The sequence below is a fragment of the Panthera leo genome, chromosome C1 (genome assembly GCF_018350215.1).
Source record: "Panthera leo isolate Ple1 chromosome C1, P.leo_Ple1_pat1.1, whole genome shotgun sequence".
Classification (NCBI taxonomy): Eukaryota; Metazoa; Chordata; class Mammalia; order Carnivora; family Felidae; genus Panthera; species Panthera leo.
This window is the reverse complement of record NC_056686.1, coordinates 24,109,486-24,129,029: the sequence shown is the minus strand read 5'-3', so window position 1 is coordinate 24,129,029 and position 19,544 is coordinate 24,109,486. Positions and strand designations below refer to the sequence as shown.

Genomic DNA, 19,544 nt, shown 5'->3' with positions numbered 1-19,544 from the left:
GACTGTCCTTTTTTCCCAGTGTGAGCCCTCTAGCCTGTCCAGTAAGAGCCAGGTGGTCCTCCAAGCAGCTTTGTTTCCACTCTAGCGCTTGACCTTGCTTACACACCCTCCCCGGCCTAGAACCATTGGTCCACCCTGATCCACCTCCTGCAAAATTTTCCAGCTCTACCCCACCCCCACCCCTTGTTCCCTATCCTTCCTGCTCTAGGAACCATTCTGCTTACCTGCCCCAAATACACCAGAATGTTCCAAATCTCTGTATTACATGTCTCCTTTACTCTGCTTGAAGTGCCTTTCCCCCAGTTTGCCCACCTAGAAAGTGCCTGACAACTCAGACTGTCCCCTCCTTCGAGAAATTCTTAGAGCATTAAACATGCTCTCTCCTGCGCTGCTGTCTTGTAACTGTTAACACCCATCCCAGTGTAGTGTGACCTGTCTGTTTCTGTCTTGGCGTCCTGTCTACCATAGCACCTGACACAGAGCAGGGTCTCAGTGACTGCATGCTGAGAGAATCAGGACATCACATTTTGAGAGGATAGTGGTGTTGTCTTTTGGGAGGGTTTTTTGGCTGCTGTGTTACCTTCGGCAAGTCACTATAGCTCTCTGAGCTTGTTATTCACCTATAGAGTTAGAGTGACAGTACCTACCTCCTAGGGTTGACATAAAAGTTGGATTGAAACAAGGCTTATAATACACATGAGAGTAATGTCTGATACACAGCATTCAGCCAGCGGTAAACACCATGACTTCTGGTGTCTCATTTCCTCTCCACTGGAGCAGGCAGGACCCATGAGGACCCCAGAAGCCACACACAGGGCTTCCTGGCCCAGAATCCTAACCTCTGCTCTCTGCCTGACAGGCAAGAAGGGAAAGAAACACAGGACACACAGGCTTAATGGGAGTATAAAAATAGGACTTTTTTCCCCCCTCATAATCACATCAATTATCAAAGAAAGAAACAGTATGTAACAAAAATACAAAGCTCTGGTCAATTTTTTTGTCTGTTTTTGTGTTTTTTTGCTCCCTCACCCAACCCTCCCCAACAGCCCCTTCCCAGAGAGCTCCTGGCTGAAGCCTGGATGCTGTCCCTGGGGTCACCCTGGGGCTTAGGAGAACCGGTGGTCCAGGTCCCTCTGGGGGCTGGCCGAGTAGGAGTAGGCCTTGCCCAATACCAAGCGGTCCCGCAGCAGCTTGAAGAAGGCATAGTAGTTGCTGAAGAGGATGAGCGCCAGGGAGATCGTCTGGTGCCACTTTTCAGAGGACATTAAGGAGTACAGCTGGTAGACAATGACAGCACCCTCCAGCAGCAGAAGGATGTTGAGGATCCTCAGGGGTTTGCTGAAAAAGAACTGCCCAGGAAAGGGTAGGCAGGGACTGGAAAGTATGTTCGAGGAGCCTGCCTCCCGGATGGGGGTTTGGGGTGGGCCAGGGAAGGGGACAAGCTCTGGGGGACCCATGCAGACTTGGGTGGGGAGGAAGACTGTGAGGTTGGACACGGACTTTGCCACCTCTCCGCCTCTGCCTGTGGTGTTTCTTTTCCGGGAAGCTTTTCTTGAGAGGTTTCGCTTACTCCCTCAAACTTTTTCTGGTCTATAATCGACACCTTTTTATATGTGATCCTCCTGGGTATAGTCAGGCCTGAACAAATTAGAATCTTACGACACAGGCATGGAAAGTCATCATAGACTCTACAGTCTGAGAAACCCACTTCTTCATGGGTAGCATCCCGATCTAGGCCAGAAGCTTCTAGGGCATGTGGCGACACCTCACTCTGACCTGGTATTTACAAAGGAAGACAGAGTGTGGGGACTCGAGAAAAATGTTCTCATCCGTTCCAAAGTGCAATCAACGTCTTAGGGAATTTCAATTCTGCAGGGACCAAGGTACCTGACCTCAAGAGCTACTTAAAGGATGGGAAGAGAAGTGGCAGGAAATGGGAGTCCAAGAAACCAGCATGCCAGGCTCAGTTCTGAACCTGACAGGCTACAGGACCTTGGGCAAGTCCCTTTCCTGTCGGGGCCTCGGGTTTCTCTACCATGAAGAGATGACCCAGATCAATGATTCCTCAAACTGTGTTCCTTGGAACCCTGGGTTCTGAGGAGGTCTTTTAGGGGCTATAGCAGTGGTGAGTGGGAACTGAAGGGAGTTCCAACTCTTTCAAATAGAGTAGTGCCAGGAGGTCCTATATACCAGGCTTCAGTCTATGACTGTGTTGGAAAAAAGGCTTTTGAGAGTAAAATAAGTAAATAAAATGGAGACCACTAGCCTCAATGATTTTGAGCAACCCTTTCCATAATGCTGAGTCCAGGAGTCATGACCATCAGATCCCAAGTTTCCGAGCAAGGCACCCTTGAACGAGTTAGACCCTCTGAGCCAATTTCAGTCTCGGAAAATGGGGAGAGCCGTGGTGTTTCTCTCACACACAGGCGAAGACTGCACGGAGGCTACATGGCAACTGCTTACCACTGTGCCTGGCGCACCATATGGAATGGGGATAGTTCTTATTTTCGCCACTGAGAACCTCTTCTTTTATTGTATCATCCTCCCCGCCTCCACCCGGTGTTTTCGAGGATCAGCCACCAAGTGAGCTGCAGTTATGAAGTCACCACTGGTATGGCTGTCCTTGTGCTGCACAGTGTGTAGTTTCCGCTGGATTTGGGAAATGCGGAAAATAGCTGTCTCTTGCTAGGACATCACCTTCCCGTCCGGGATCCTCCTGCTCTCCAGATCAGGCCCCACCCCTCCTTCCCAGGGGAGGAGACTCACGTGGAAGCGGAAGTGGGAGACGTCAGAGGGGATAGCCACGTTGTAGTGGCCCACTGCCTTGTAGACGTTCTTGCTGTGTTTCACCAGCACACCCTGCGGCCACATGCATTCTTCCGTCCACCTGGAGGCACAGCCCAACAGTGCCCCTTATGCCCAGCTCACCCACAAAAGGGGGTACCAGAAGCCTGGGCCTGGCGTGATCACCAGGGCCCCCGACTCCCATTTCTATCATTTAGACACAGTGACTTTCCTTTTCTGGGTCTCAGCTGCCTCCTCTGTAAAATGGGGTAACAATCATGAGAAATTCACTGCACTGGGAGGCAGAGGGCCTAGGATTGTCATTCATGTCTGAGAGACCGTCCAGAAAACCCTTTTCCCTCTTTGGGTGCATTTTCCTCACCTGCTCTTAACCTCTAGCCTCCAGCTGGTCTACTACACAGCTGCCCGAGTGGTCTTTGTAAAACACCAAGCTGAGCCTATTCTCTGCTCGAACCCCCTTAAGTGTTTTCAGTGCTCTCAGAGTCAAGTCCCCAGGGATGTGGTGTTGCCGCTGAGGCCCTTCCGTGACTCCCACCGCACAGCTCAGGCACAAGCCATTCAGAACGGTCTCTAATTCCTCCAGCACAGCTTACTGTTTCATGTCTCTGCGCAAGTCTCTCCCTCCGACTGAACTGCACTTCCTGATGCCGTATCCTTCCGGCAGGCTCTTTCCAAACTCAGGATCCTCCAGAAACCCTTCCTCAAACTCCCCACAGAGTTCAGCATTCTTCAACTGCTCCCTGAATCTCCTGCTACTGGTCCACTTTCCCCAGTGTTTTATCACTTATGTATTTCCCTGTATCCCTCACTAATCTGGGAACCCTTGACGGAAGAGATGGTATCCAATTCATCTCTACGACCTCAGAGCATGACACAAGGCCCGGCACAGAGGGACTTCAATAAGCATGTGATTGAGATGGTGGGATCTTCCAAATCTTCCAGTGTTCTGCCAGATATCACAGGGACTCCCGGGGTCCTGGGCCAGAGGACAGAGAATTGCTGTCTACAAAAAACTCTATCTCATTCCTACCCTGTTGATTCATTCACTTAAAAACCAGTCATCAGGGCACCTGGATGGCTCAGTTAGTTAAGCGTCTGACTCTTGATTTCAGTTCAGGTCAGGATCTCAGGGTTGTGAGAGCCAGCCCCGCATCAGGCTCCGTGCTAGGTATGGAGCCTGCTTGAGATGCTCTCTCTCTCTCTCTCTCTCTCTCTCCCTATGTCCCTTCCCTGCTTGCATGGTACTCTCTCTCAAAAAAAACCAAACCAAAACAAAACAAAAAAACAAAAAGAGGGGCACCTGGGTGGCTCAGTTGATTAAACGTCTGACTTCAGCTCAGGTCATGATCTCACGGCTTGTGGGTTTGAGCCCTGCGTCTGAGCCTGCTTCAGATTCTGCGTCTCCCTCTCTCTCTCTGCCCCCCCCCCCCAAAATAAAAAAATAAAACTTAAAAAAAAGAAAATAAAAAAGAAAAACCAGCTATCACATTATACCTAATAACACAGATGAAACTCACAGGGATGTGCTGAATGAAAAAGAAACTGAACCCAAGGTTTCATTTACATGAACTTGTAGAACAGCCAAAACTAACCTGTGGTTAGTTTATTTATTTATTAAAAAAAAAAATTTTTTTTTTTTTTAGAGAGAACACGAGCACGTGTACACGCATGAGTGAGGGAGAAGGACAGAGGGAGAGAGAATCTTTTTTTAAAATGTTTATTTATTTTTATTTTGAGAGAGAAAGTGTGTGCAGGGGAGGGGCAGAGAAAGAATCCCAAGCATGTGGGGCCTGATCTCACGAATCGTGAGATCATGACCTGAGCCAAAATCATGAGTTGGGACACTTAACCAACTGAGCCATCCAGGCACCCCGAGAGAGAGAGAGAATCTTTTTTTTGAGATTTATTTACTTTTGAAAGAGAGAGGGCAAGCGGAGAAGGACAAAGAGGAGGGCAGAAGATCCAAAGCGGGCTCTGTGCTGACAGCAGTGAGCCCAATGGGGGATTCGAACCCATGAGCCGTGAGATCATGACCTGAGCCGAAGTCAGATGCTCAACCAACTGAGCTATTCAGATGCCCCAAGAGAGAGAATCTTAAGCAGGCTCCATGCTCAGCACGGAGCCCGATGCGGGATTTGATCCCACGACCCTGGGATCATGACTGGAGCAGAAATCACGAGTCGGATGCTCAACCAACTGAGCTACTCAGGCAACCCCCTATGGTTAGTTTTGAAAGAATGTAGAAAAATAGTTGTCTGGGTGGTGGTGGTGAGGGGGCGGTCATTGGCAAAAGCTAGGAGGAAATTTTCAGAGGCTGTAAATGTTCTACATCTTGATTCGATGTGGGCTATGTGGGTATATATGACTATCAAAACTCAAAGAATTATACACTTTAAGATCTATGCATTTCACTATATGTAAATTTTACCTTATAAAAAGACTAGACACGAACCACAAAAATTTACTGTGGCCCTATTATAAGCCAGGCACTCTGGGAGTGAGATGGCTGAGTACTTGACAGGCAAGGACCCTGACGACCGGGAGCTTTACTCCTGGAATAACAGCCAAGTAACTAAGCAAACACAGCAGAGTGTTAGGTGCAATGATCATGATATTATGGGGTTGTGGGAACACAGGGGAGGGGCGCCAAACCCATCCTGGGTGGTGAGGAAAGTGTTCCTGGAGGAAGCAAAGTGCTAAGGAATGCATAAGAATTAATCAGGAAAAGAATTGGAAAGGGTGTTCCAGGCAAAACAAGCATCATATGCAAAACCCTGGATACACACATGCATATAGAATTTGAGGATCTGAAGCAGTTTGGTCTGGCTAAGGCAGAGTATGAGTGGAGGCATGGTAAGAGATGAGGCAGAAAAGGCTGGCAGGACCCAGTGTAGCGGCTGGGAAGCCATGTGCAGGAGCCTGGGTCTTCTCTGTGGACCACGGTGAGCTACAGACAGGTACCTCCCTCATGTTCAGCTATATTCTTATTTTTCTCATTTTATTTTTTTATTTTTTTATTAGTGGGGGGGGAGAGAGAGAGAGAGAGAGAGAGAGAGCGCACACACATAAGCAGGGGAGGGGGCAGAGAGAAAGAGCATCTTAAGCACACTCCACGGTCTGCATGGAGCCCAATGCTGGGTTCCATCCCATGACCCCACTGAGATCATGACCTGAGCCAAAATCAAGAGTCAGACACTCAACTGACTGAGCCCCCCAGGTGCCCCTTAGCTATATTCTATCTTTCTACTCCTCGCTCCCCTCAGAGGCTATGGCTAAGCCGAGCCCCCTTTGAGCCCATTTGGCAATCTTCATCCCCTTTCCTGGACCACCTGGACAGAGCCTGGGAGGGTCCCTAACTAGCATTGACAGCCAACATCAGGAAGCTTGGCATCTGTGGCCTTCCTTTGCATCTCTGCTTCTTGGTGGGCCTACCCCTACAAATCTGTCTGGGGGCCTCTTCTCTGCCACACCTTGTGCTCGGCCCACGGCTCAGATAGGATTCAGGTGGGCCCAGCCTCAAGGAGCTTCTGGTCTACTGGGGGAAAGCAGGCAGGAAAATTAGGGTAACCTGGGCGAAAAGTACTGCGGTAAAGGCACCATGAAGGACGAGCCAGGCTGAGGGGAGGCCGGCCCAGCACCTCAGGGCTCCTGAGCAGGTGACTTCTGCCTCTGCAGGGCCGTCCTGCAGCTGGGCTTCTTTCGGCCCATCATCCTAACGATTTGTGTACGGCTGTCACCCCCACCAGACTGTGAACACCTCAAGGACCTTGTCTCAGTCATTTCCTCCCCGTGGCTCTGCTTCCCTGGCCAGGGCTCACCATAACCACGGTCAGGGCTAACACAGCACATATCCTCTGACCAGACAGATGGAATGGGTTCCTTCACTGTTCAAAACCCCCCCAGCCCCCCTCTGCCTGTAGGTCAAAGTCTAAGCTCCTCTGTCCAATACATAGCACCAGGCTGTTTATGGCTTCGGTAGAGGTAAATGCCTGCTGGAAAGGAGGTGACCTAATGATTGAATGGATGAGTGAGCAAGGGACAGAAGGAGAGAAGCAATGAATGAATGCAAGAGCATATTGGTCAACGAGCTGAATAAAGAACAGTCAGCGAATGAGAAAGTCAACGAGTCTGTGAATTTACTGCCTGGCCTCCTCACATCTCCAGCACACTGCAAGTTACCTAAGGACAGAGGACATGTCTGCCTTGGGTCCTGCCATACCCTCCTCTGGCCACAAGGCCCAGCACACCAGATGTGCTCAACAACCACCTGCTGACTGAATGAATGAGTTGGTGACGGAGGAGGGGACTAACTCCAGACACTGACCAGGAGGGCCGGGGTTGGGCAGAGAAGGGCAGGGCGACTCACGGGTGCTGCAGCACGTTGGAGCACAGCGCTGGGTCCACCTTCTGCCAGCAGCCCAGGTGGGCAGCGGCCTTGTGCAGTAGGTCACAGTAGCTGGCAGGCAGCAGGTGCTGCATGAGGATGACTGAGGTGCTGATGGACACCAGGAGGAAGAGCTCGCAGGACCAGCGCTTGTCATAATAATGCGTGTTCTGGGGGCAGGGGGTGGTGGGTTAAGGCCTGGGATGTCCATAATGGCCTCCCTCCCTCCCCCTTCCCTGATTCTGTCTGCCTCGGAAACCAGGACAGCCCTCAGTGGGGGCCTGAGACCAAGGATCAAATACCTAACGAAGAAGGCTTAATCATGGGCTTAGACCCTGTGCCCACTACTCAGTTCTCCACAAGCTCCTCTTACATAAAAACTGCTCCCGCTGCCTACGACTCTGAGCCAGAACATAGACTCCGGGGTCCAACAGACATCAGTTCAAATCTTGACTCTGCTGCTTTATTAACTATGTGATGCTGGGCAAACCATTTCACTTCTCTGTGCTCTAGCTGCCTCATCTGTTAAATGAGGATAAGAATAGCTACCAACCACCTATGAGAGGCGTTAGGGGGATTATCACACTCCTGAAAGCTCTAGCACATTGTAGGTGTTCAAGAAATATTATGTCCTCTCAGCCTCAAATCATTCAGCGCAGTCTACCCCTGGAGAAATGTTTCCAGCCTACTGTCAGCTGGGGAGGTACCTTCCCAGAAGGCCAGACGAGCAAGAGAGAAGGCACAGGCTTTTGGAGTCATTCAGGTCTGGATGAATCCTGGCTTTCCTACTTACTGATGAAGCTGGACATTGTGACATGCCTGTGCCAAAACAGCCACAGTGAAATACAACATCACTGCTTTTTGTTATCAATCAAGTATTATGAACAGCAATATCATGTCCCAATCATTGGCTGGGTGACCTTGCGCAGGCCACTCCCTTTCAGGGAGCCTTGTGCTCTCTACTCTAAAATCGAGGTAGCGGTCACTCTAGCCCTCAAGAGAACAGATGGGAATCTTGTCAAAAACGGTCCAGTTATTTACGCAAGGGGGAGGGCTCCTGCGGGGCAGCTCCCCCCCACTCCCACTCCACGGGCTGAGCTACGTACCTTCACAAACCAGACAGGCACAAAGGCCACGTAATAGGCACTCAGCATAGAGCTGACCAGCACTTCCTTCATGCGCCAGTTGAAGTCCATCTTGAGGAATTCTACCTCGCTGCGGATGAGGCTGGGGGACAGGCAGCAGGCGTGGGTGGGCATGGCATCTGGGCCGTACAGCTGTCGCGTGTGCTGCTTCCACGTCTCCCGCAGCGTCAGCAGGTAGTCCCGGCTCCGTGCCAGGCCACTGACGGCCTCCCGGGGACCCACAGAGGCCATGTGGCTGAAGAGGTTTGTCTTGCGCAGGTCACAGTTCAGCTGCAGGAACGGAATGTACATCCCAAACCTGCTGGGGAAGACAGTGGTGAGGGTAGGCCTGCCCATGGGCCACAATCCCAATCTTTACCCACGGAGGGAATCTTCTTTCCTCCCTGGGCCTTAGCTCTCCCGGCTGCTCAGAGGAGAGAATTTACCCATCCTTCTATACAGCCATCCTCCGGTAAGACATTCAACACACGTATTAGCATCGAGTGCAGGCCAAGCATTGTGCCGAGCGTCGGGAACAAAGTAGGAAGTAGGAGACAAGGCCCTGCCTCACAGTCTATTGCTGACCAACAGTGATCCTAACAGCCCACATTCCTTAGGCACACTCCATGCTCTAGACACTGTACTAAGTGCCTCACACACGTTCTCTTCTTGTGTGTCTCCTAAGAACACAATGCATTAGGTACGGTTATTTTGTACCCTTTTGAGAAAGCTGTGGCTCAGAGAAGTGAAGCAGATTCCCAAAATTTACCCAATGATAAGGAAGCAATAGAGCTGGGATTCAAACCCAGAACTGTCTGGTACCAAAGACCGAGATGCATAATCAACAAATACCAAGAGTAATTCATTAGTTAAAAAAAAAGGTACAAGGGGTGCCTGGCTGGCTCAGTCGGTGGAGCATGCAGCGCTTGATCTCAGGGATGTGAGTTCGAGCCCCGCACTCAGCACAGAGCTTACTTAAACAAAACAAAACAAAACAAAACAAAAAACGGACGCGGTACCACAAGAGGTCTAAGTTGTTATGGCTGCATACATTAAAGGCAGCTCTTCAGCTTGTGGAGGAAAGCAGTTCAGGGACAGTATTTACCGTGTGCCTATTATGTGCCAAGTATTTTGAGTGTATGGCTGGTATCTTTTGAGAAGAAAACTAGATAGACCTAAAGGCCAGGAGAATAGATAATTATAGAAAGTAGCTAAGTGCCAGGGTGCCTGGCTGGCTCAGTTGGTAAAGCATGCAGCTCCTGATCTTGGGGTTGTGAGTTCAAGTACCACATTGGGCATAGAGATTACTTTAAGTATAAATAAATATGTAGGGGGAGAAAAGTAGCTAAGTTAGCCTAGCACGTGTCCATGGAACAGTGTAGTAGGTGCTATTTCGAGGCGTTCCTTTTTTCAGCTTGGGGCTTGTCAATTTCCCCAGGTCCTCAGACACAGCCCCAGAAAGGTCCCTGGGCTGCCCCTACGAGTTAGGGCCAATGAGAATGCTACATTTTCTTCCCCAGAGTAGCGTTTTTCTTCCTTTTCCCTGATGTTCCAAGAAGGAATACATGAGTATCCTTGGGTAAGCAGTTGGCCTTTTTGGGTTTTTGCTTTCTGGTCTATAAAATGGGGATGCTACCATTCTCCCTGGTATAAGGTTAAGTAAGATTACTTTGAGAACTGTGGTCAGCAGCATAACCGTTAGGGTCAAACAGGCCAGGATTAAAATCCCAGCTCTGCTATTGACTAGCACTCTGATTTAGGGCAAGTCATTTCATCTCTATGAGCCTCAGTTTCCTTAATTTGCTTTAAATTACATAGCTTGTACTGATCCTCTACACTCAGGTATTACACCTAGTGTTTTCATAAATACCCTCTTTCAAACCTTGTAACAACACCCAGCATGGTGTTTGACCCAAAGCAGAAGATCCGTAAAATTTTGCTTAGAAAAGAGAGACCAGGGATTCTGTGGGACAGAAAAGAAGACTGTAATGGGACTCCCAAAATATTCTTCAGGATACCCTGTGGGAACGAAGGAGTGGAGCACCGGTAGGATCAGGGTGATACGAGGGATTCCGACTCAAATTTAAGGGCAAGTACTCAAGAATCTCCCTGGTTTTGCCTCTAAGGAGAACTGCAGATACAATTACGTTATTTGGCAACAGCAAGTGACTGCTCCGCGGGTCACAGGTTAGAAGCAGCTTCACTGCAAGATGGCAGATTCCCTCTCACCTTCTCCACTCAAGACGTGACCGTATAAAAGTAGGTAATAAATTCATATCAGCAAAAAGAATGGGAGTGGGGTTATTGGTTCACAAGCGATTTTGACAAATTTAGAAAGCAGCGGGAAACATGTCGGCAGAGGAGGAAGGAAGCCATCAACAGAGCGACGCTGTCCAACAGAAATATAATGAGAATTACATATGTAATTTGAAATTTTCTGGTAGCCACTTTGAAAAAAAATGAAATTAATGTGAATGCTCTGCTTAACCCAATATATGCCACACATTATCATTTCAACATGGCATCATGATTTACCAATGAGATCTTTACTTACTTTCTTTTTTTGTACTAAGCCTTCAGAATCTGATGTGTACTTCACACTTACAACAACACATTTCAATTCAAACGAACTTCTCTCAAATGTTCAATAATAACAGGTAGCTAGAAGCTGCTCAACTGGATGGCGTAGGTCTAGAATATGCTGCGAGGGCTGTACTGGGGGTAGGAGCTTATCTGCCCAGTGACCCAAGAGAGACTCTGGCTTGAAGCAGACACATCTGATAAAGGGTAGAAGTGAGCAACAGGACTGAACAAATGGGATTAAACCAAGATCTGTATTTATTTATAAGAGTCAGTCCATTTATTCCCTTATTCACCTCACACAATCTACCCTGAAAGATTCTTCTGTAAAGAATGTGAATAAACTACCCTGGGGAGAACTGATATCTCTAATGGGGGCATCCTAGGGTAACCCCCTCACCCTGGTTTCTGGCCTGTGGGGGCGCACAACTCACTTATCCTAAAGCAAAGTCTGCCAGTCTGTTGTGTCCTGCTCTTATAGTTAGAATCCCTGGCCAAAGCTCCCACTCATATATACAATGGCAGAGGGAGAGGAAGTGTGCTCCAACCTACTCAGTCCTTCATTTGTAAGTGTAAAGAGACAACTGAAGAAACTAACGATGCTTAGAAGCCTAGCAGCAGGAAACGAAAGATTGACCCCAGTGGAAAGACAAAATTGAAGGAACATGAGAGATTTTTAAAACAAGAACAGAATGCTATGAGAAAAGGACAATCAGAAAACAAGAAAGAGGTCTGAGAGATAAAAAATTTGACTGCTGAAAAACTCAATAAAAAAGCTGGAAGATAAAGTTGAGAAAATCTCCCTAAAGGCAAAGTAAAAAAAGAGAGAGAGGAGAAAGAGGGGGGAGAGAGACAGAGGGGAAGAAAGACGGGGATGGGGGGGTGGAGAAAGGGAGAGCGATGAAAAATATGAGGGAAAATATAAGAGAAACAGATGATCACTCTATGAGGTCTACCACCTTAAGAACAGAAGTCCTAGACAGAATAGAAAAAATGGAAGGGAAGATATTATCAAAGAAATAATAGGAGAAAATTTCCCTGATCTGAAGAAATAGCCAAATCTCCAGGTTAAAAAGTCCTAGAGTACAGATACGATGACTGACGAAGTCCCACACCAGACACCTCCTTATAAAATTTCAACTAATCAAAAGACAAACAGGCTACCTCTAAAAGCTTTTAGAAAGGAAAAAACAAGTCATCTACAAAGTAACTGGAATCAAATTGGCATCAGACTTCTCACTGGATGCTGACACAATGGAATAATATCTTCAGACTTCTGGGAGAATATGAATTTGAACTTAGAAATCTACATTTAGCTGAACCATCAATCAAGTATGAAGGCAGAATAAAGACATTTTTAGACATGCAAGGCCTCTAAATGTATATACCTCCCACACCCATTGTTAAGGAAATTACCTGATAACGCACTCCAGCAAAATAAGGGAGAAAACCAAGAAAGAAGACATGGGATCCAGGAAACAGTGGATCCAACCCAGGAGGGCAGCGAAGGGAAGTCCCAGGCTGAGAGCTGTACAGCAGGCCTAAAGAGCAACCACTCCAGACTGGAGCAGGAGGATGGAAGGCTCCAGGAAGGATGTCTTTAGGGGGAAAAATGGACTCCAGGCAACAGGTAGCATGATTGAGAGGCTGGATAAACTTGAGGATATGTTGAAGGCCCATCACTCTTTTGTCAACAAGAAAAAAGAAAGGCAATTAGAACTCCAAGGAAAAAAAAAGAGCCTGTATTAGACAGTTACAATCTAAATACGAAGCAAACTAAAATGTGGCATGATTTTAAGCAATTGATGGAATGTAAGAAAAGAGAAACCATTTGACTTTGACATGAAGAACTTTCTTTTTTAAGAGGTCCAAGATTATAACTCAGTAACCACAGAGAAGGAACGTTATCTATGCACACTACTTGGTCCTGAAGTGAACCGTATTTTCATATTCATAATAACATCAAGGCTACTTATTGCTTTTTAGCTTTTAGAATTAACCTTAAACAAAGAATGGAAGACTTAAATGTGGTTATATAGGAGAATGTGAATGTCAAGCTTAACAACATAAAAGTATAGCTGCCAGGAAGTGAGAGGAGGAAGAGGGGAGGAAAAGTGGAAGGGTAGAGTTCCTAACATTATTGTCTACATTAAAGGGATTAAGATACTATTGTTGATGAGATAAAAAATACAGGCATGGTGATATTATTGGAAAAGATAATCAATAGAAAAATAAAAATAATAAGTTATCAAATACTGGGAATAGTATGGATGGAAGGGTGAATTAAGTAAATCTTCACCTGTCATTGAAGGGAATCAATGTATGTATTTGTGTGTGCTTGTATATGCATAAAACATTTATTTCCAGGATATACAAGAAACCAGAAATGGTGGTGGTTACCTCTTGGAAGGGAAACTGGGTAGCTAAGAGACAGGAGCCAAAGAGAGACTTCTTCATTCTATGTTCTTATATACATTTTTACACATATTTATACATTTTGAATTTTAACTATGTAAACCTATTATCCAGCTATAAAATCAATGATAAATTTTTGAAAGGAATAAAGATACTAGAATTATGGAGGTAACTCCTTTTTGAAAGGAATAAAGATACTAGAATTATGGAGGTAACTCAAAAAACACTGAAAGTCAGAAACAGTGAGAGAGATCGCTTTGGAGAAGTGGGACTAAAAAGCTAGTAAGTAGGGCGCCTGGGGGGCTCAGTCAGTTAAATGTGTCTGACTCTTGATTTCAGCTCAACTCATGATCTCATGGTACAGGAGTTCAAGCCCCGCATCGGGCTCCGTGCTGACAGTGCACAGCCTGCTTGGGATTCTCTCTCTCCCTCTTTCTCTGCCTCTCTTCTGCTCGTGCTCATTCTCTCAAAATGAATACACTTAAAAAATAAATAAATAAAAAGCGAAAAAGTGGGGTTGGAGGCTGTTGTTCATCATAAGCTTTTTAGCACTACTGGACTGATTTGTTAGGCTATGTATGTCTTATGCTAATAAAAATTTAAACATTAAATAATAATAAAAAAAAAAGGCAAAGTATGAATACTAAATGATACCTGTCCCCAAAGAGAATGGATTCACTGGATAGCAACCAGAAAGTGAGAAAATTAAGGCAACTATTGACGGCTCTAACCATTTGTTATCATCTATCAAAAATGTACTGCACCTTTCAGTACAGTCATTCTACTTCTGGGAACCTGTTGACAGAAATATTGGACAAGTGGGCAAAGATGTATGCAAAAGAATGTTCCCTACCTCACGGTCTCCAATAGGGAAAGCTAGGAACACCTCAAAAGGGCACCAATAGAAGACAAGTACAACTGTGAAAAATCTACACAATGGAATACTATAGGCTATTTAAAAAAAAATGAGGCAAACCTGTATGCATCGCCATGGAAAAATACCCAAGTTATATGATGATGCAAAAAAATGCAGTAAATTGTACAATATCATGCATAGTTTAATTCCTTTTTTGTTAAAAAAAAAAAAAGTATACGTGTGTATGCTCGGACAGAAAAATTTGGAAGGATATGCTGCAAATAATGGTTTTCTGGAGGACTGGTGTTCTATAGGACTTTCATTTTCTACATTAAAAGCTTCTGTAAAGTTTAATGTTTTTATATGACACATGTGTCACTCTTGTAATTAAACACTAGTTATAACTGAAACAAGTGTGATGGGGCTCCGCCCATGACAGTGCCCTTTTGGTCATGCAAGGTACAGAGGGAGGAGTATACAGCTCTGAAGCTTCCCGGGACACAGAAATGGCCCAGCCTGAGGAAGTTCATGAACCAGAAAGCCCAGGGGTTGGGAAATGATTGTAAATGCCCAGGCAGCCAGGAGCCTGCCCCAAGAACAGCCAGCGTGGACATCTTGCCAAAGCTCTCCCCGGTTCTAGGTCAGAAGGGGGAAGTCCTGGGCTCTTTCCAGACACTGTCTTTCCGTCCTCAATAATCTGGGCTCTGGTGAGATGGAGTGAGTGAGCAAAACAAACACAAAGACTGACATACACGCACAGACGTGTAGATATGCACACACACTTCATGCATAGACACCCACACAGAGAGACATGCACACACGCAGGTGCTCGCATGCACACAGACCTGGGGGAGGCACCGAGAGATTACATAAACATTAACATACAAAAAAAGACAGAGAAAGAGAAAGAACCAGAGAGAGAAGAAAGAGAGAAGGAGACAAAGCCCATGCACCCCTATCAGGAACTGTTCCTTTGGCATATACGCTCAGATCTGAGTCCCATTCTGACCTCCCCCTTGGTGGCACCTTGGGTAAATTAGGCCTGCTGTCTCAGTTTCTGCTCCTGCAAAAAACTAATCACCTTAGTCTCAGGGGGATGTTCTCAGACAACGTGAGAGGATATTGCTGCTGCCCTGCCATGAGTCTTCCAGGCATGGGGGCCTGCTGACCCAGCCACACTCAGGGCAGAGGTCAGGAGCCAGGTGCTAGGCAGTGAGGGGTGGAGTGAGGGGTACTCACGGATAGCAGAGGAACAGGAGGTTCAGGAAGGAGTAGGTCCTGAAGAGGTGGATGAGGGAGCGGCACAGACTCCAGCCTGTTGCCGTGAGAACGGTGAAGCGGGTGAGGAACAGCAGGATGGAGCGAAAGAGGGAGACCTTCCCCCTCTGAGAAGCCTGGGTCAGGGCGAGATAGGACAGGATGGGGCCTTGGATAGGCCACGGGGACTGTGCCCAAATCCCACCCAGCGTGACCTGTGATCCCACCCAGGGAACCATGGGGCAGCAGGCCGGACAGAACCTGGCAAGGTGAATGCTTTTCCTTGGCGCCCAGGAAACTCCAAGAGTAACGGGATGTGAGGAATGTTCTTCAACCAAGTTCAAAGGGAGCCCCAAGGAAAATGCCTTGGGCTTGAAGGGCTAGGCGTGTTTCCTTGGTACCCCCAGGGGAAAGGCGAGTCCCCAAGTCCCCGGTCATCCTCTAGGACCCAATCACCTCCTTCACGATGGACCCAATGAAGCGGCGGCCCAGAACGATGGTGGTCACCATCAGCAAGTTGAAGTCGATCAGGTGGAAATTCTGTCAGGGGGCAGAGGCTGGGGGTCACGTGGGCCCCCTGCCCATATACAGGCTTTTTTCAAACCCACCTCCCCCTGCCCGGTCCTTTCCACAGGGACTATCCCCACTCTCCGACCTTCACAAGTCTCTAGCTGAGTCAGGCCAGGAAATTACCTAGAGGAGCAGAACAGGACCCAGAGGAGGGAAGTGGGACAGTCCCTGGAGATAAGAGAGTGGTGTGTGAGCCCTGTTGCTCTGATCACCCATGCTCCAGTCCCTGAACCTCTCTTTCTACACGGAGATCTTTCCACTCCTTAAAATACTCAGGTATGCCTGTGGCTCTTCTCCCCCACAGGACTTAAGATTCTGCCTTCCTTTAGGCAAAATCTATCCAATTTATCTCCACTACCTTTGAACCGCCTAATGCAGTACTGAGCAATTCGGGTGAGTGTTCAGGAATCATTCATTTTCTGTTCCTTCTACATGTTCTATGCCCGGCATGAGGCCAAATGTACAGGGCACTCGGTAAGCTGTGTTAAACTGAAGCCAAACGTCACACACACACACACACACACAGCTGGTCCTAGCTGGGCACCTACCAGGGAGGTGTGGGATGGCGGGTGGGAAGGCGGATACCACCACACTGTCTTGTAGATGTTGATGTAGTGGACGAAGAGGGCTATGAGCTGGCAGAAGAAGAGCTGCAACTCAAACAGAATGCTGGCCTGGACTGGCAGCTCGGGGATCTTGCAGTGCTGTAGGGGCACGACTGTCTGGGTGGCCAGAGGGGGGCTGGAGAGGCCCGTCCCAGAACTGCTCCTGGGAGGAGGGGAGGGAAAAAAACATCAGGAGCTGTCCTGAAAACCCCACCAAGAAGGGCTTCTGGGGCAAAGGATGGTGAGGTTGGGTCAGAAAAGCAGCACAAGGCAAACACGGAGTCCTAACCCTGCCTGTCGGACAAAGGAGCCGACAGACACTTTTCCTATCCCTAATCTTATTCAGGCTTTCCAACATTCCCCAGGAAGGAAAGAATTACTAGATCCATTTTACAGATGAGGAAAAGGAGGCCCAATGAACGGAGACAACTTGCTGAAGCCACCAGAAAATCAGGAGCAGAATTGTAAGTGGAATCCTGTAACTGGGCTTACAATACTATGTCCCTCTGCATCTGCCCAAGTGACCACCACTCTGGGTCTTTTGCTGCTCACTGCACTCTAAGCCCCCGTCTGGGATCTGGGGTATCACATCCTAGAGCCCAGTGAGAGAGAGCTTTGTTCATACTGCCCCTGTGAGCCCACAGTGAGGGGCAAGACACAGAGGTGGTTTACCTGGTGCGGGAGCGGACACTGGTGACTGATGCGCTGGAAGTATGGCCCCCACCAGAGCCCCCTGACGATCCTGGCTCACACAGTGGATTTCGACAGTAGGATGTCCTGTTGGGACCTCTTCGTCCTCCTGTGGGACTCAACATAAAATAGATCCTCAAGCCGGAGGGCATATATCAAGGATAACAGCAATGATACTGGCTACCAGTTACCTGGTGTCTCGTTTTATCATTCAATCACAGAGACCTCTGATCTGGCCCCTGCCTACGGCTTCAACCTCATCTCCCATTCCCTGCCTGGCCTCCAAGCTTCGGCCATCCTGTCCTTTCTCTCCTTAAGCAAATCAAACTTGTTGCTACCTCTTATCCTTGCTGTATGTCTGGAGAGCCCTCCCCTGACTGCCATTTTTTAAGCATCTGCCCCCATAACCCTCTTATTTCTACTTTTTTCACAATTCAGTCTTAGAATTTATCTTATTCACTTGTTAACATATGTATCGTCTTTCTCACTAGAGCAGGAAGTCAGTGAGGTCATTAACTTTAGCTGTCGTTTTCACTGTGTATCCCCTCCCCCTACCACAGAGCCCAGCATAAAGTTAAGTGCTCTATAAGTCTGTCTTGATGAGTGGCTGAACCCAGAAAAATAGGTTTCCCACAGATTAGGAAACTGAGTTTACACTGTGTCACGGGTAATTGGTGGGTCTGAGGCTTGAGCTCTTAGCTCTGGCGTACGCTGTCCTGTTCAGATACTACAAGCCTCTCTGGGCTTATGATTCTGGGCACCCTTGAGGTCTTTTTCTCAAGAGCCCAAGATCCAGCTCAGTAGGCATCCTGGGGTTTCATGGTCAGGACCAGGACCTGAGCACAGGGTCAAGGATGTGGGTTCTGGGAGAATGCTGTGGTTGTGGACCCAAACCCTATTTCTCTAAGCTTGTCAGTGTAGCCCAAACTCCCAGGCACCATCCTGCACAAAAGCCCTGCACAAAGGTCCTAAGCACCACCCCAGTCCTAATCAAAATTACATCCCTGTTCAAACCACCTCATGGCAACAGAGCCTGCACTCGCCTAGCTTCCCAGCTCAGAAGGTTTTCTCACACGTGTCTCCAAAAAGTACTTGTTCAGCTCTGCCCCCAGTCAGGCTCCAACCCAGAAGCTTTGTTCATACACTATTACACCTGGCTTAAAACATCCCACATAAGCACCTTCAGTCCAAAAGCTCTGCCCACACCCACTCTCCTCTCTTTAGAAGCTCTACACCCACGTAAAGCCCCTAGGCCCAGAAGCCCCGCCTACACACAGTTGTCAGCCCAGAATACGCGCCCACAAGCCAATAAAAGCTCTCTTTGCCCAGAAGCGCGGCTCCAGAATGGGCTCCCTAGGTCCGGAAGGTCTTCTCGCCCCGCCGCCCCTCGTGCAAAGCCCGAAAACCCAGAAAGTTCGCCCCCGAACAAACGCCTACAACCCAGGAGCTCCGCCCCAGCAGTAAGGCCCCGCCTACCGCTACGCCCCGTCCCCGCTTCTAACCCAGGTGAGCGGGTCTTCACCAAAGCCCAAGCCCCCACGGGCCCTCTCCCTTTTAGAAGCCCCGCCTACCGCGCCAATGCCCCGCCCCTATAACCGAGGCCCCACCCTGCAAAGCGACAGGAGGGGGCGGGGCCACTCTGTGCCCCGCATCCCCTCCCCCTTCCCTCGCCGGGATCTTGTCCGCGTGGGGGAGCAATCAGCAGCTTGGCCATCCCGACCCCCACGTCTGCCCGTTCCCCGGCCGAGCCGGACCCGCTCCGCTCACCCATCTCCTCCCCCCGGCGCTCTCCGCTCCGCCGCCGCAGCTCCTGCGGGAAATATGTCGGAGGCGACGGCGGCCGGGAGAGGACTAACCGCCGCAGCCCAGTCCCCGGGTATCAGTCGCGCGCTCCCGCCTGGCCGCCAAATTTGCATACAAGGCGGGCTGGAAGCTGGGAACGCGCTTCTTAAAGGGGCCGCGCGGACAAAGGCGGTGCCTGCGCGCTCTCTTTGTCTCCAGGTCCCCTACGCCCTTGCAGCAGCTGCTGCTCGGGAGACCCCAGAGGGAGGGAAGTCACCTCCTGCTTTTCCCTTGCGTGCCTTCTCCCACCGTCTCTTCAGGCCGGAGGGAGGGGACCGGAACCGTCCCTCGGCTCCTGCGCGAGATGGACTGTATCCTTGAGTGGCCCCCCGGCGGCTCAAATTCAACGCGTCCCAAATTGGGCTTTCATTTGTCTTTAGCCTTATTGTTCTCTGGTCCACCCTAGCGAAAACCTG

General features: G+C 48.7%; 1 protein-coding gene across 2 annotated transcripts; it reads right to left on the bottom strand.

The window, feature by feature from the left end:
• Window positions 1-892: 892 nt before the first annotated feature.
• On the bottom strand, window positions 893-19,135 carry TMEM39B (transmembrane protein 39B). 2 transcript variants are annotated; one of them, XM_042952220.1, is made up of 9 exons: window positions 19,054-19,135; window positions 17,269-17,395; window positions 16,540-16,759; window positions 15,878-15,961; window positions 15,404-15,558; window positions 8,296-8,632; window positions 7,172-7,359; window positions 2,767-2,887; window positions 893-1,349 (listed from the first exon to the last, which is right to left on the bottom strand). In XM_042952220.1, the coding sequence occupies exons 1-9, from the start codon at window positions 19,055-19,057 to the stop codon at window positions 1,107-1,109; spliced, it is 1,479 nt and encodes a 492-aa protein (XP_042808154.1). In that variant the 5' UTR covers window positions 19,058-19,135; the 3' UTR covers window positions 893-1,106. The 2 variants fall into 2 exon arrangements, with proteins under 2 accessions (XP_042808154.1, XP_042808155.1); XM_042952221.1 differs by lacking the exons at window positions 15,404-15,558; window positions 15,878-15,961; window positions 17,269-17,395; window positions 19,054-19,135 and having other exon boundaries at window positions 16,540-16,614.
• Window positions 19,136-19,544: the final 409 nt, after the last annotated feature.

Coding starts and splice junctions, on each gene's coding strand:
- TMEM39B (XM_042952220.1), bottom strand. Junction 8,633..15,403: donor CTCCTGTTCCTCTGCTATCC/GTGAGTACCCCT, acceptor CTTCCCCAGCAG/GTTTGGGATGTACATTCCGT. Junction 1,350..2,766: donor TCTCCCACTTCCGCTTCCAC/GTGAGTCTCCTC, acceptor TTTCCTGGGCAG/TTCTTTTTCAGCAAACCCCT.